Below are 16735 nucleotides of genomic sequence, written 5' to 3'. Positions count from 1 at the left end.
GATGATTGATGATGTATGATGATAAGAGCGCCCCTCACTTCACACGGGTGTGATTGTTTTCTAACCAACACACAGTTGTTCAATAGGATTGATTTAAGAAAATAAATAAATAATCTAAAACCTCAAAACTAGAGTTAGGTGTTTGGTTACTGGTTTCCTCCCGACAGCGACGATATAGTAATAGTGATTATACAACAACAGATCATATCAGAAAGGAAGTCTTTTACAGAGACACTGTATTCAAATAAATTAAAATATACACTAGGAAGTCAAGTTTAGAATATGTACCGTTCTACTGGAAAACCTAATTAATTTATAATGGTTAATAATGTACAATTTACAATTTAGGCATTTAGCAGACGCTCTTAATCCAGAGCGATTTACATTAAGCAAGAACAAAAAGCATGGGAATACATCACATATATAAAAAGCATTTATCAAGAAACATGCGTAAGCTAAGAACGTAGCTAGAACATATCTATATAATGACACTGTACATATAAACTATACATATATACTATACTATGCTGTACATATATACTATGAAGTGCTATGACTACATACAATGCAATTATTGTGCTGTCTACATAACATGCTATAAGTCTGTATCAAATGCTATCTAAGTCTAAAAAGTGCTGTCTAAGGGGGTACTGTATATCATTATTTACCATTAGATGTCTTCCCCATGATGTGTTTTTTTGTATTCTTAATTGGTTTCAATAATATTATATAACATTTTGGAAGGAAAATGCAAAAAAGCATTCCATAACTTGAGGCCAGAATTGCAAATATCTCCACAGCTACAGTGAACTTTCCAGGAGAGCTGACATAAGCTGGGATAAAGGTGATCCACACAGCACAGAATGTCAGCATGCTGAAAGTGATCAATTTGGCTTCATTAAAGTTATCAGGCAGCTTTCGAGCTAAAAAAGCCAGAAAAAAACACAATATAGCCAAAAGACCAATATACCCCAACACAGCCCAGAAACCTATAGCTGAACCCAGAGCACATTCTAGAATGATTTTGTCCTTAAAGTGTGTGAAATTCTTGACAGGAAAGGGAGGGTTTATTGTTAACCACAGGATACAAATCAGAACCTGTATCAGAGTGAAAGCCAGAACACTAAGCCTTTGCTGTGCCGGTCCAAACCATTTCATGACATTACTGCCTGGCAGTGTCGCCCTGAAGGCCATTAACACCACTATAGTTTTCCCCAGAACACAAGAGATGCAGAGAACAAAAGTGATCCCAAATGCTGTGTGTCGCAGCATACAGGACCACTCTGAGGGACGGCCAAGGAAGTTCAGAGAACACAGGAAACACAGAGTCAAGGAGAACAGCAGCAGGAAACTAAGCTCAGAGTTGTTGGCCCTGACCAGCGGAGTCTCTATGTGGCAATAGAAGATCAATATTGTGGCCACAGTCATAAATGCTCCTAACAGGGAAAACAGAGCTAGGAGAGTTCCCATGATTTCACCATAAGCCAAGTATTCAATGTCCTTTAGAAGGCAGGTATCTCTGTTTCTGTTGGGCCAGTACTCTGCAGGGCATTTCATACAATGGATTGAATCTGTCAAAAACAAATCAGTTTAGTCAACACAAAATTCAACATCACACACACACACACACACACACGCACATGCACAGGTACTCACAATGCACGCACGTGCGCGCACTCACGCATACTCACGATCACGCACACACACACACACACACACACAGTCACACACACAGTCACACACACACACACACACGCACACACAAAACTATACCTGTGTTTCATGAATTATTTTAGAATGCTAAATTATCCGTTTGAATAAAGTACTGTATTATTGTTTGTAAACTCACCTGTTACATTGCTGATGGCACCTGCTGGACACGGTACACAGTCATAACAGCAGACTGGCTTTCCTTTTAGCAGGATTTTGCGTGTTCCTGGGGAACAGCTTTCACTGCATACTGACAACGGTACCTGCAACATAAACACAATATAGAATTCAACCCATTCCCATATCAGTAAAATGTGTGAAAATATATTCTGTTCCGGTTCCCTGTTTTACCTTGGTCACACCACCACCCCAGACAGCTGAGATGTTATTCATCATAAACTGATATCTCACTGGAAGAGAGGCATCATATATGCCAATTGTAACTCCTTCCATTGTCCCCTTGTTAGTTATTTGTAAATTTACGAGTTCATATCTTGCAGGAGGGTCTCCATTTCTGTCAAAATAAACTCTTTCCCCTTCCTTTGTGGTGAAATTCACATTGTGCAGATAATGCAAGACCTTTGAAAGAAATTAAGTATCATTAAAGGTAACTGTCATACTTTTTTAAATGATGTGCCAGGAATTGGAGTGGGGTTACGCCTGCTGACCTGCCACGGCTGTATGTGTGTAACATCAGCACAGCTCCCATTGGAGAATGGACCCTGACCATCCTCACATTTGAACAGATTATCAAGAGCATGAGCCACTGCATAAACCGATTTGTAGACGTTGTTAGTGAATCTCAGCTCAGAAACATCCGTGAACTGCGAGTCAACATCTCGCAGGCTCTCAAAGCCACTGCACAGTGCTTTTTGCGCCTCAGAAGTCACATTCAGAGAACAGTCAAACATGTCTTCCCAAAAGTCTCTGACGAACTGGCTGTCAGGGAACTGTGAGGGGTGAAGCTCCCTCAGGTGTTCTTCCAGCCCGGGTATGTGAGCTCTGCTGACAGTAAAGCCTATGGAGCCCAGCAGGATGTGGTGTCCCTCACTGGCAGTGAGAGAGTGGTCCGTGATCCAGGCATCACTCCCCAGCCACTGCAGTTCTGTAATATTCTGTTTGTACAACTCTTTTGCCAGAACCTTGATTTCTCTGTGGGACAAAAATGCCATGATGGCTGTGGCAGTTGATTGCCTGATGATCTTTACAATTCTCTGCAGCTCATGAACTGACCCTGATAGTGAAAATGTTTCAGAGTACTCTATGCATACTCCATATTCATATGCAGCTTGGATGAAAGCTGCCATGCCATTGAGGCCATATTCATTGTCAACACATATAGCCCCTACCCAGGTCCAGCCAAAGTGATTGACCAGCTTTGCCAGGGCTCTGCTCTGGTAATAATCACTGGGAATGGTTCTAAAGAAAGTCGGATATTCCCTTCTGTTGCTCAAACATGCACAGGTGGCAAAATGGCTGACCTGCAGGTAAAAGAGTGGTGTTAACGAGTGGCAGCATATAATAGTAGCTAAGTTTACTGTTTCACTATTATGCGTAACATTATACAATACATGCAGTTATACTATAAATGCAGTCATACTAAACACGTACAAAACAGTACTGTATGAATTAATTAAAATACATTTAAAAGCTGTAATCGATGTATAAAGGTCAATTAATTGACACTGAATTGAGTTTTGTATCACTGTCTTACCACAGGTACATGAAACCTTCCGACAGCTCGTGCAAATGAAATGGTAGGCCTTGATCCTGAATGCCCAAGGATAGCTTGCACAGGGTCACTTTTAGTGCAGTTATTTTCAAAAGAATCAGTCTTTTGTCCACTCAGCAGTGCCATTGCAGCTCTCAATATATCCATAGTTCCACAGTCATCATAGATCCTATATCCAAGCTCAACATCAGGGAGCATTTCACGGTTTCTATTGATTTCATTTATGGCGAAGATCATTGTCTGAGCAAATTTGAATTCTCTGAAATTAAAGCTTATAAGGCAAAACAATATTAATACATTGACATCTAACATGCAAACAGATTCAGCCATATTTCACACACATGCATAAATTAGGAACAATACATACTTTTTGCATTTCCGTCGTTGCGGAATTGTCTGGAATATGTCAATGACACCATCTTGCCCTGTGCGGAATGAGAAAATGCCTCCAATAACAAGGTCTCCATCTTGGGACAGCTCAGGTGGCTCAGCCGTGCCTTGCAACCTACATACCAAGTCTCCCCTCCCTATTAGTGTAACCAAAAGGGCAAGCTTCAGCAATGGCATTGCTCTGTTCCACAGGTCAGGCTAAAAGATTCTGCAACATTTATAGTGTTTCAGTTGCAGGGGGAAGTGGCCAAGGTTTGAACTCTAATGATCAGGAAAGGCCTCAGGAGACCAGACACCTAACAAGTTACGAAATAAAGTAGTAGTAGTTTTTTAGTTATTGATGACATGGGGGAGTGGCATTAAAGCCTACCTTTTTCCTATTGGGAGGATGATTTATTTATGGTATATGTGCATTGTGGTTTCTGACATCAAAGGAATATCCCATTTCCCTGTAGGTCGGAATATTCTATAACAGTACGATTCTAAGAGGTGTAAGGGATAACTGTGCAGTGTTTACTCATTCAGTTTGGATCAATTTCTTTACAGGACTTTGCAGAAAATGTATTGTATAGCTTTTTATTTTGAGATTAAATTGTTTAGTGGAATTCATATTTGATACATTGTAATGTCATATTGATCATCAAAAACATCTTTGCATATGGTCTCATTCCTCTAAATGAATCTGCCATAATACTACCCCTGCTGTATCAGGAACTAAAAAACATTGCATGGATGCACCTGGGACGTATCCTCAGTGATGTATCCCAAGGTCATCAGGGTTTCGGATCTGTTGAACATCATACCCCTCACTCAGGCGACCCAGCCGGGGTTGTCCCAGTAGCTAGTAGCTACCCTCGATCAGTCCCATTAGGGCCACACAATCCGTTGGAACTACTCCGGAACTACTCTGCTGGGACTGGGAGGTACGTTTCTGGCGCATGGAAGGACTAGGCTCTGTGGTTTTACTCCTGTCCGGGCCCCTCCTACGTCTCACCAGGTCCAATTCCTGCTCTCACCAGGTCCAGGACCTGTGCGTTGCACCAGAGTCCCAGCACCAGACACTTCATTCAGGAGTGGTGGATTCTTAGCCGCAATGGTTCCGCAGGCTCCACCTGAGCAATGGTGGTGCTGCACATCCAATAGGACACGGAGACGACAAAGTTGCGTCTCCAAAGTTTGCCACTCTGGGAGGTGGTTTCAAAAAGAGCCAGTTTTGATTGATTGATTGAAATATTTATTAACAGTTTGCAGAATTACAGTACATTTCAAGCACAAACTCAATACAAAGACTGTTAACTGTGAGTGGACGACCCAATTAAGCATGTCCACCATGTTCAATTCATCAAAACATTTAGAGACGTACAAATAGACACTTCTATATAGTCAAAGAACAGAACAGGAATTCATCATAAGTTAAGTCCCCAAAACTCGGCTAAATACTTTCCCGGGTAACACAGAATACGTCCTCATGTGGACACCACCTAAATCCGGTGATAGGGGGAATGAGCCTATATGCCTTCTGTAAATTCCTTTACAGTTTAATAATTAATTAATTAAATTAACTAATTTAACTATGTACACTATCTATGCACTACATATCTGTGCACTCTCTTATTACAAATTGTTATTTTGCAAGAAAATGCTGCAGTACAATCATAAGTACACCATTGATGTGTGATGTGAAATTGGTGGTGATATTCTGCCCGGAATGTGTCGTTCGTGAGCTACTGAGCCAGCGTTGGTCATTGCATCCGTCTATGTATTTTTGTTTGGCCACCCCGAGTCCCCGACAGATAAGCATTCCGTTATGATGGAGCTGTTCAGTGTGTCACGCAGCCACGCTGTGTGCGCACAGGGCTGTAACCTGTCGTTGTCAGTGTCCAGGCTTTCAGCGTGCATGTAGCCCGTGTACGGCATGGCGAAGGAGGTGGTAGAGGAGGGAGCGGACAGTGTGGTGTCGAAACAGATGTTGCGTGGAAAACTGTGTCCCAGTATTAATCAGTGTCCGTCCCAAAATGCATTTCACTGGTGACACGTGATTTCCGGGGAGATGAGTTGTTTTTGACGCAAATTAATTTAATTAAGATGATTGTTAGAATGTTTGGCGTGTGTAATGCGGGGCAGATTGAGGTTGGAAGACAGGGCTGTGCGGCGCTAGGTTCCGTGAGGAGGCGCTTTGCTCTATGCGGAAGTGGACAGACACACACACAGCGGTGCTTGAATTTAATAATGATTGCATGTCAAAGTTTGATATTTGTTCCCTTCCATTACATCAAGTTCAATGGCATCTGTTTACGAGTAGTACAGGATTGTGCATTATCACCAAGACAACACTCATGTACAGTACTAGGCCTATCTGCTTGCATAAAGAACATTTTTACATCTTATCCTGTTTAAAAGACACGTGCAGTATACAACATACAAAAATAATACACAGAAACTTATGATTCTGAATTTAATAACTGTAAAGATCAGAATGAGGTGTAAATAAACAATACAATTATAATGCACAACAAAACATTTGTTTATGTTCAACCATTTTAACTAATTTCAGTTATTTGAAAGCCTTGCATCTAAGAATTTATGTACGAAGCATATAGTTAAAGTATCATTAGTATTTTAGTATCATGTTCAAAGTCCTTTTGAGTTTGTTTTACTCATCAAATGTTTCTTTGTGTTTTTCTCTGGTTTCAATAACATAATGTAACACTTGGGCAGAAAAATACAAAAAAGCATTCCATAGCTTGAAGCCAGAATGGCAAATATCTCCACAGCTACAGTGAACTTTCCAGGAGAGCTGACATAAGCTGGGATAAAGGTGATCCACACAGCACAGAATATCAGCATGCTGAAAGTGATAAATTTGGCTTCATTAAAGTTATCAGGCAGCTTTCGAGCTAAAAAGGCCAGAAAAAAACACAAGATTGCCAAGACTGCGATATACCCCAACACAGCCCAGAAACCTATAGCTGAACCGAGTGCACATTCTAGAATTATCTTTTCCTTAAAATGTGTGAAATTCTTGAAAGGAAAAGGAGGAGAGATCGTTAACCACAGGATACAAATCAGAACCTGTATCAGAGTGAAAGCCAGAACACTAAGCCTTTGCTGTGCCGGTCCAAACCATTTCATGACATTACTGCCTGGCAGTGTTGCCCTGAAGGCCATTAACACCACTATAGTTTTCCCCAGAACACAAGAGATGCAGAGAACAAAAGTGATCCCAAATGCTGTGTGTCGCAGCATACAGGACCACTCTGAGGGACGGCCAATGAAGGTCAGAGAACACAGGAAACACAGAGTCAAGGAGAAAAGCAGCAAGAAACTCAATTCAGAGTTGTTGGCCCTCACTATAGGAGTCTGTCTGTAGTGGAAAAATATTAGTGCTATAATCATTGACAGGCAGGCTCCAAACACAGAGAAAGTTACCAGAAGAATGCCCATCAGTTCTCTGAAGGTTAGGAACTCAATATCTTTCAAGTCACAGTTATTCCTGGCTTCAGTGGACTTGTACTCAGGAGGGCATTTGTCACATATTACTGCATCTGAAAGCATAAACATGTTTAAGCTGTGCAGCAAGCACATCTTCAGATAGACCAGTAAGGTACTGATAGTTATTTTGCCTAAAAGGAACATGATGCAAGCAAGAGTAAAAGCTATGTATCCAGCGGTCTCACTTGTAATGTTGCTAAACTTTCCGTCTGCACATGCGATGCAATCAAAACAGCACATCGGCTTGCCTTTAACGAAAGCCCGGCGGGTTCCGGGCAGACAGCTCTCACTGCAAATAGATCTGGGCACCTGTACCACAGTGACAGAATTACACAGAATAATTGGCAATGACTCATAAATTACAATTATGTGCAATTATTGCGGAACACGCAATTAATGGTCACTTATCTTCATTTTTAAATTATTTATGTTGTCAGTAAATTTAAAAAGGCGGCCAAGAGTTCATCAGAGCTGACAGATCACAGTGCACCATGACTTACTTCAGACTGCATGCCTGCCCAGATGGCACTCACACCTGCCTTCATTTCAAACTGCTGACCTTCGGACTGCGAGGCATCATAGTAGCCTATCGTCTCAAAATGTATGTAGCCCGTTTCATCCGTCTGCCAGTTCACCAGTGCATAGCGGGCCGCAGGATCGCCCAACTCATCAAAGAAAACTCTTTCACCAATCTTGGTGGTGAAGTTCACCTGTGTCAGATAATGCAGCACCTGCAGGTTAAACATTTTGTGTTATTATCTGCCTTCCCATGTCAACATTTTAGGTTTGATACCAGACCAGCTCATTATGAATATCTGTACCTGCCATGGTTGAATATTATGCCTGTCTGCACAAGAGTTGTTCTCAAAAGGCCCCTGTCCATCTTGACAGGTAATAAGCAGGTGCAGTGCATGCGCTACAGCATATGTGGCCTTGTACACATTATTCAAAAGGCTTGCGTCCGTCACGTCAGTTAAGCGAGTGTCTGTGTCCCACAGAGACTCATCTCCGGTGCAGGTTGCAACTGAGCCCTCAGTTTGAGCCTCCGGAGACAGGGTGCATCTGAACGCTGCCTCCCACAGCTCTACCAGTCCCCGGTCCCCAGGCTTGGTGGATGGCCTGCTGTTTGCCAGAAACTCCTGAAGTCCAGGGATGTGGGCATTGAGGGCAGCGAAGCCAACTGCTCCTTGTACCACTGCATAGTTTACTGGAGAGGCGATGTAGCGGTAGGTTATCCAGCCCTCGCTGCCCACCCACTGTAGCCCTGTCACGTTCTGTTCATACAGCTCCTTGAGGAGAATGTCAAGGTCGGTGCCATCGGCAAATGCCACAATTACCTTGGAAGTGGACCTTTTAATGATGTCAACAACTTCCAGAAACGATTTCCTCGGGTCAGTCCTGTAAATGGCCACAGAGTACTCGACACACACCCCTTCAATTTCGGCTGCTTTCAGGAAGGTGGCCATGCCACCATTGCCATAGTCACTGTTGGTTCTGATAGCCCCGACCCACATCCAGCCAAAGTGTTTCATTAGCTTTGCCAGGGCTCTGCTCTGGTAAAGGTCACTGGGGATGGTTCTGAAGAAAGACGGATAATCTCTTCTGTTGCTAAGACATGCACATGTGGCTGAATGACTGAGCTGAGACAGAAAGAGAGGAGAGCAATGTTGTTCCTCTCCAGAAGTGTTTTCTATCCACCCCCCACCCCCCAAAATGTATGACAAATAGCAAAACTAGTTGATGCACGAGCTTATAGATTGTCTATTTTCGTTCATTTAGAATTTTCAAATTTTGTAATTACATTTGTAATTTGTGAAACAAACATTTATAATGTATCAGATCTAGTCTACATTCCTGAACCATATCCCCACTCGTGATAATGACCAGGTGCAGGGTTATGCAAAGTGGCGGATTGGATCCCCCTCGCCACCCAACAAATCAAACCCTGCTTCTATCTGAACCATAAGTAGCAAGATGCTTTCATATTTTAGCTTATTTCCTGGTTCAGTGCTCATATTAAGCAGAAAGTGCATGAATGCATAGAGAAAAGCAAGATGAATGCGCATACGTCAGCATTTTAATGAATCTTAACCTCACGTCCTCAATACTCACCACCGGTATATGGAAGGGCCCCATTGTACGTGCAATGCCTATGGTAGAGGTGGAGGTGGTTTCCCCTATGACAGCATGAACAGTGGAGCGTTCAGTGCAGCTGCGTTCCCCCACCTCATATCCATTCATTAAGTTTAGAGATGCTCTGACAGAGAGAGGGATGCTAGGGCACGAGTCCTCGATCCTGTAGCCCAGTGTCAGTCCAGGCAACAGCTCTGAGCTGTTATTGATCTCCTCTATGGCAAACATCATGGTGTAGGCATACTGAAGCTCACCCGGATCCAGTCTGTAGAAAGAACAGAGAGCAAATCACAGTATAATGTGAATAATTTAAAACATACACAGGTTAATGTAATTCAAACTATCTCTATGCATACAGTAGCTGCAGTGGTGCAGTACTACAATTTGAAAACCGGGTCATGCAGAACAATACGCTTGATAGTAAGACTTATAATTACAGTTGTGTTTGTTTCTTTAACGCCTCTTCCTTACCCTTTACATTGGATGATTCCTGGGTTCATCTGAAGAGTTGGGTTGACATTGACTGGGTTCTGATGGAAGGAGAAAATGCCTCCAATGTTGATGTCTCCTTCCTTGGAAAACTGAGACAGTTCTCCGGCCCCGTATGTTTGACAATCGCACTTAACCACTCTGACCGCCAGCAGAGACAGAAGTAGCAAGTCTGCTATGAGCAGCATACCTGTCTCCTCTGTATTCTTACTTCTCAGGGCCCTTTGACCAAACCCCTCATATGTAGGTGCTTGAATGCAATCTGAGTGACTATCATTTTTTTTTATCCACCAATGATATCACTTATGTGGTGACTGACAGAGCCATTGGCCAATGAGATTTTGTTTAAATTGGTATATTTGTATTTGTCTTTGGAATAACCAATGGCTCAGTGTGATCAATCTTCAAAACATGGGCATGTCTTTGGGGGAATTGCTGTAGCTCAGAAATTATCAGATATTTTTCATCTATTTCGCTTTGTGTTGATATGGCTTTGTATAATTACAATCAGTTTGCGAGTACATAATATAATAACACGTTGTAGGAGATCATGTTTTGTCAATACAACACAGCCATAGTTTATGAATAGTTTATTTTTACCAGTGGCTTGAAAAGCACTGGTCTATGAATACCCATGAAAAGTTCGACATGCTAGTCGACATGCTAGTCATACTGACGCGTAGTTCTGATTGGCTGCCTTTCTACGCAACCCATAGAGGGGGGGACGCAACCAGACACTTTTAATGCCATTGGCGAAACAGTTGCGCGCGCGGCGCCATGATGCCTCAGCGCAGCAAAGCAGAGCACACTGGAGCACACCCGCTGATTTAACCGTAACACATTCGGACCCCCACGCAGACTACCACGGACCCCCGTGCCGACCTCTGCGCCTCCGCGCGGACCCCCGTTGGACCCGCCGATCCGCGGACCCCCACGGTTTTGACACAAGACAGATGTTCTTTGTACCTGCCAAGCTAATGTCAACACTACAACCGACAGCTGTGCGTGAGGTGCGACATATAATGGCTTGGAGAATGTGCTACCTGAGAGTGCACAAATACAACCAAATGGACCCATAACAGTCCATTTGTATTTCCATCAACTTTATTGTTATAAAAGGGTCCTTTGGTTCCATTTGTACTAGTAGGCTAAGGCTACACTGTCAGTTACAGAGTCACCTCGACAGATCCTGTTGTTTAACTCATTCAGTGCCACCTGGTTGACATCAAAGTGTAGAGGTTGTGCCATGTTTGGCCATTGTGACAAATACAAGCCAACAAGGGCCTTTCTCAGCCCCACCCCTCTCCCACTGTTTATATTGTGTTTAGTTTCCAAGATGGCCGCAGCACCAGGAGGGGGTGGTGCGGAGGTGAGTGGGCGGGGTCGACATATGCCCTTACTGAGCTGCATTCAAGACACTTGCCTTGTGTCTGACACCTGACTTATGTCTGAACACAGCTTTGATGGATGTTTTCTGCCCCCCATCAAAATAAATGTTTGGTCAAACCATATGGGCTTCCATTGGAAATGCATTGGAGCGGCCATTAAACAGACACAAACAGGTGTCTTCAATGTGTGAACGCAGCCCAGTAAGGGCATATGTCAACCCCACCCACTCACCTCCGCCCCACCCCCTCCAGGTGCTGCGGCCATCTTCGAAATTAAACACAATATAAACAATTTGAGAGGGGTGGGGCCGAGAAAGGCCCTTATTAAAATCCGTTGTGCACGTCATGTGCACGTCGTCACGTGCACACCGGATTAGATCAATTACAATTTTTTTCCAAACACAGTTATTATATGAGGCGATCTATGGGGATTACAATGCAAATAAAAAGTACATGAACCCGTGGATTTGCGCCCTCTACCGATATTGACGTCAGACTTCGGTGCTCTATGGCCGAAGCAAAGACTATGTTTTAGCCCTGTTCATGTGTGTTCCTGATAAACATGTATCAGTCAGATTTTTAGGATTCACTATTATTCCCTTCCATAGTTTGCGAGAGGGGCCTATTTTACAAACAATCACACTTGTGTCTGCACTTCCCTTCCTGGTTGCCAAGGATCTCTTCTTCTACTGTGGTATTTCACGCATGTAACGGGAGGTAACGTGTTAAAAGTCCATAGACTTGGCCCCTCCAAGCCTCCATACTGCATTTTGCGTAGCTGCATAGGGAACTGCTCATGGATATGGCTGAGTCATGGTGACATGGGCGTCAGAGGTCTGCCCCCCACCGGTCCTCCCTCAAGTACATTTTAATATAGGACATGTTTTTGAGAGGCCCTAGCCCCTCCTATATTCAGCTATGGTGTAGATGTTTGTCCTAACACAAACATTATATGCCATTGACAATGAATGGAGAATTTACGTCATATGTGTCTGAGGAAATGATGATGATGTACGATGATAAGAGCGCCCCTCACTTCACACAGGTGTGATTTTTCTTTCTTCATCGCCTTTAATTGTCTATGAACATTTCCTGGTAAAACCGGAAGTGAACAGATCCATTTCATGGTTGCACCATTGAACTCAACACCCTTCAGAGAGTGTGTGGGTGAAATTTCAAACCGACAAGCCGGTAGTATTATATAGGGACAATCCGGACATGGTCATTTTTGATGAAATGGACCCTTTGTTAAACCCCACCCCAAAAGCGATTGTCCAATGCTAGTTTAGCAACTGACACTGAGCTGTCATAGCTGTCAATGTTATTTCACCACCGGCACACACACAATAATTTGCAACATTAATCAGAGCACCTACACCAAGTTTGGGGCCTTTAGCATGTTGTAACCAAACAAATCCGCTCCTCTGAACACAGGCTGCCAGGCCGGGTTGCCCACCCAGGGCTTTGTCATTCATGGGGTGAAGCCGTCACGACACAAGGATTGGGCCCACTCCCACAAACTTTGGAAGGAGTTCCATAATATAGCCTGAGGCCTACTGTACATCTTGATCACATGACTCCCGAGATAATAGATTTGTGAGTTTTGCACAAAATCTGTAGTAGTAGTAGCATTTTTCTTTCTTATTTTGAGGGGCGCTATCCCCTCCTATGTACAGCTTTTTTGTTTGTACCACGGAATGTGATGATTTGATTGGCTGATCACGGAATGTGATGATCTATAATGATGTATGATGATAATAGCGCCCCTCACTTCACACGAGGGATTTCTTTTATACAAAGTATGGTTCAAGTTATATGCCAAAAATGTGATGTGGCCTAGGTGCCAGCATGATACCGATTTTTACTCATTTATGTAAACAAACAAACAAATGAATAAAGCAATACTTTAGATAATTTAGCCTTGACAATCCACACCACAAATTGATTAGTGAATTGAGATTTTTATTTAGACCTGTTTTAGGACTTGGCCTGTGTTTTCCCCATCATGCGTTTCTTTGTGTTCAGTTCAGGTTTTAACACAATAATGAAACATTTAGGTGCAAATATACAGAAAAGTAACCCATAACTTGAGGCCAGAATTGCAAATATCTCCACAGCTACAGTAAACTTCCCAGGAGAGCTGACATAAGCTGGGATAAAGGTGATCCACACAGCACTGAATATCAGCATGCTGAAGGTGATAAATTTGGCTTCATTAAAGTTATCAGGCAGCTTTCGAGCCAGAAAAGCTAAGATAAAACATAAAAGAGCCAGGAGTCCTATATACCCCAACACAGCCCAGAAGCCTATAGGTGACCCCAATGCACACTCTAGAATAATTTTGTTCTTGTAGTATTCCATGTTCTTGAAAGGAAAGGGAGGGTTGATAGTTAACCAAAGTATACAAATCAGAACCTGCACAAGAGTGAAAGCCAGAACACTGAGTCTTTGCTGTGCCGGTCCAAACCATTTCATGACATTACTGGCTGGAAGTGTTGCCCTGAAGGCCATTAACACCACTATAGTTTTCCCCAGAACACAAGAGATGGAGAGAACAAAAGTGATCCCAAATGCTGTGTGTCGCAGCATACAGGACCAGTCAGACGGGCGGCCAATGAAGGTCAGAGAACATAAGAAACACAATGTCAATGAAAAGAGCAGCAGGAAACTCAGCTCAGAGTTGTTAGCCCTGACCAAAGGTGTATCTTTTCTAATAAAGAATATGGTAGCCACACTTAAAGTCAGGAGTACCCCAAACAAAGAGAAAAACACTAACACCTTGCCCATAACCTCAGGGAAGGAAAGGAACTCAACTGTTTTTAGTACACATTTATCTTTGTTTTGATTGGACCAATATTCTTCGGTACACTTGGTGCAGCCATTAGCATCTGTAATGGAAAATCTGTTAGTAGCACTGCAATGAATCAAATATAGATAGCGCCGAACAGAGATCGTATCATGGCGATCTTTAACAAGATACAAAGGCAGTGACAAGCAAATGTTATGCCCATGCTGTGAACAAATGTCAGGTTGATTGCACTTATACCTGTGGTGTTGCTGATTTCTCCCTCTGCACATGGGATACAGTCATAGCAGCAGACCGGCTTGCCCTTCTGGAGGACCTTGTGAGTTCCTGGGAGACAGCTCTCGCTGCACACAGAGACAGGCAACTTTGACAGAGAGGGGGCATAGTTTGATATGACTCGGTACATTCATTATGTCAAAATGAATGCAATTGATGACATGACAATGCATAATCACTGGTAGTTATGCAGTTTTACCATTAGGTACTACATTACATTTAAGCATGAGGGTACTATAATTATTGTCATATATTGTATTATATTAGAATCTTTGCCTCTGTCTTTCCATTAGGCCACATTATGGCTTCTGTTCTGAGGACAAACTTCTGTCCAGTGGGTAAAGAGGCATCGTAGTAGCCCACTGGTTTAAACTGCACTGAGCCGTCATGTCCACGCTGCCAGTTAACAATCTCATAACGGGCCACAGCTGCTCCAGTATTGTCAAACCACACTCTGTCGCCATTCTTAATGGTGAAATTCACCTGTTTGAGAGACTCCAGTACCTAGAGTAGGTCAATAAATACATCACTGATTATCTTTACTTTGTAAATAAAACATTTTAATAGTGAGCTCATTTTACCTCAATTACCTGTGAGGGTGAAGGTTTCACTGTCTTGTCACACCCCTGACTTGTGCACTTAAGTAAACTGTGTAGAGAATGGGCGACAGCGTAAATGGCTTTGTAGATATTTCCAGAATATCTCAGCTCTGCCACGTCTTCATTGTAATCTTTTAGCTCGATCAGATCCTGGTTGTCCTTACAAGGTACCTTTACTGTCATGTTGTCTTTTGTTGTCTCTGTGCACTGAAATGCTGTCTCCCAGAAACGCTTGATTACAAAATCTGTAAACCCACTAATATTGGCCTTTTGCACAGCAAAGCCCAGAGAGCCCCCCAACACACTGAAACTGTTGGGGGTCAGCAGGCTGTCGGCAGTGATCCATGCCTCCACACCAATAAACTGCAGGCCTGTGATATTATGGAGGCTCAGTTGCTCCAGGAGATTGTTCATCTCTACATGTGCAAGAAAACCTACAATGACCCGGGCTGTGCTCTTGCGAATCACTTCTACCACCTTCAGCAGCTTTTCTGGTTCTGTCCTGTGGAACTTTTCTGTATACTCCACACACACTCCTTCATCCTGGGCTGCAGAAAGGAAGATGGCCATGCCATTATTGCCATAGTCACTGTCACTATTAATTGCCCCCACCCAGCTCCAGCCAAAGTGTTTGACTAGCTGGGCAAGAGCTCGGCTCTGGTAGAGGTCACTGGCAATGGTGCGGAAGAAAGAGGGATATTGTTTCCTGTTGCTCAGACACTCGCATGTTGCTGAATGACTGATCTGTGAAACAGAGTATAGAGAGAATAGTGGAAAGATAAGGATAATGTTGTGCATGCCATGTGCAAAATAACTACTACTGTATCTTACTGTTGATATCTCTCTCTCTCTCTCTCACCACGGGTATTTTGAAAGGCCCTGTGGTGCGTGCTAGCACTATGGTTGAAGAGGATTCAGACTCCCCGATGATGGCATGAACAGCTGATTGCCCAGAGCACACTTTTCCTGCAGTCCTGTCTTCACCATTCATCAGAGCCATGGCTGCACGCATAGAAGACCGCGTTGAACCACAGTTGTCATAGATACGATATCCAATAGAAACATTGGAAAGAAGAAAGTCACTGTTGTTGATTTCCTCTATGGCAAATATCATGGTCTGAGCAAATCGAAACTCTCTGAGATTCACACTGCAAAGAACAGAATTGACACAATAGATCAACATGGATCCAAAATCCAAATTTCAGTGGCTGATGTTAAAACATACCATACCTGGAACATGTAAGACGTGTAGGAGTGTCTGTGAAGGAGAGTGGGGGTTCTGTGATTTTGCTGTGGATGGAGAAGGCTCCTCCGATGGTGACATCTCCTTCTTTGGACAGCAGTGGGATTTCTGGACTCCCCCGTATCTGACAGAAAGGAGTCTCTTCGTCTTCCCTCAAAGCTCCCACTAGGCCCAGGATGACAAGCCTCAGACCCACCAATAACATCTTGTAAACACTATACCCTGACAAGGCGTAACGCTAAACTCACCACTGTCAGAGTGGTCTCCTGCATTTTATTATCTTAAACGTTGCTCACTGGCATCTTGCTAGCCAATCAGTGACAAGTGTGATTGGACTATCTCCATGGAGTATTATGAAACGTGCACGTGATTAATGTGCCATAGCTGCTATGAGTTTTACGGTAGGGTGGCATAATGACAGGAAAGCATGTCCTACAGTATGTGATATTGATCATGTGATCATGTGTTTATATGTAG

General features: G+C 43.1%; 2 protein-coding genes across 2 annotated transcripts; both read right to left on the bottom strand.

Annotated features, from left to right (window-relative positions):
- Positions 1 to 660: 660 nt before the first annotated feature.
- On the bottom strand, positions 661 to 5749 carry LOC306932095 (extracellular calcium-sensing receptor-like; the record flags this gene model as incomplete). Its single annotated transcript, XM_079513798.1, has 7 exons — positions 661 to 1571; positions 1850 to 1973; positions 2062 to 2289; positions 2379 to 3191; positions 3425 to 3713; positions 3810 to 3969; positions 5686 to 5749. 7 exons carry the CDS (start codon positions 5747 to 5749, stop codon positions 661 to 663), a joined length of 2589 nt encoding a protein of 862 aa, XP_079369924.1.
- Positions 5750 to 6369: 620 nt separating this feature from the next.
- Positions 6370 to 16463, bottom strand: LOC306932094 (uncharacterized protein; the record flags this gene model as incomplete). Its single annotated transcript, XM_079513797.1, has 12 exons — positions 6370 to 7377; positions 7510 to 7633; positions 7825 to 8055; positions 8146 to 8964; positions 9437 to 9722; positions 9929 to 10216; positions 13319 to 14222; positions 14381 to 14504; positions 14693 to 14920; positions 15007 to 15759; positions 15875 to 16163; positions 16246 to 16463. The coding sequence occupies 12 exons, from the start codon at positions 16461 to 16463 to the stop codon at positions 6464 to 6466; spliced, it is 5178 nt and encodes a 1725-aa protein (XP_079369923.1). The 3' UTR covers positions 6370 to 6463.
- Between the last annotated feature and the right edge of the window lie 272 nt (positions 16464 to 16735).

The sequence above is a fragment of the Electrona antarctica genome (genome assembly GCF_951216825.1).
Source record: "Electrona antarctica genome assembly, chromosome: 11".
Classification (NCBI taxonomy): Eukaryota; Metazoa; Chordata; class Actinopteri; order Myctophiformes; family Myctophidae; genus Electrona; species Electrona antarctica.
This window is presented reverse-complemented; position numbering and strand designations above follow the sequence as displayed.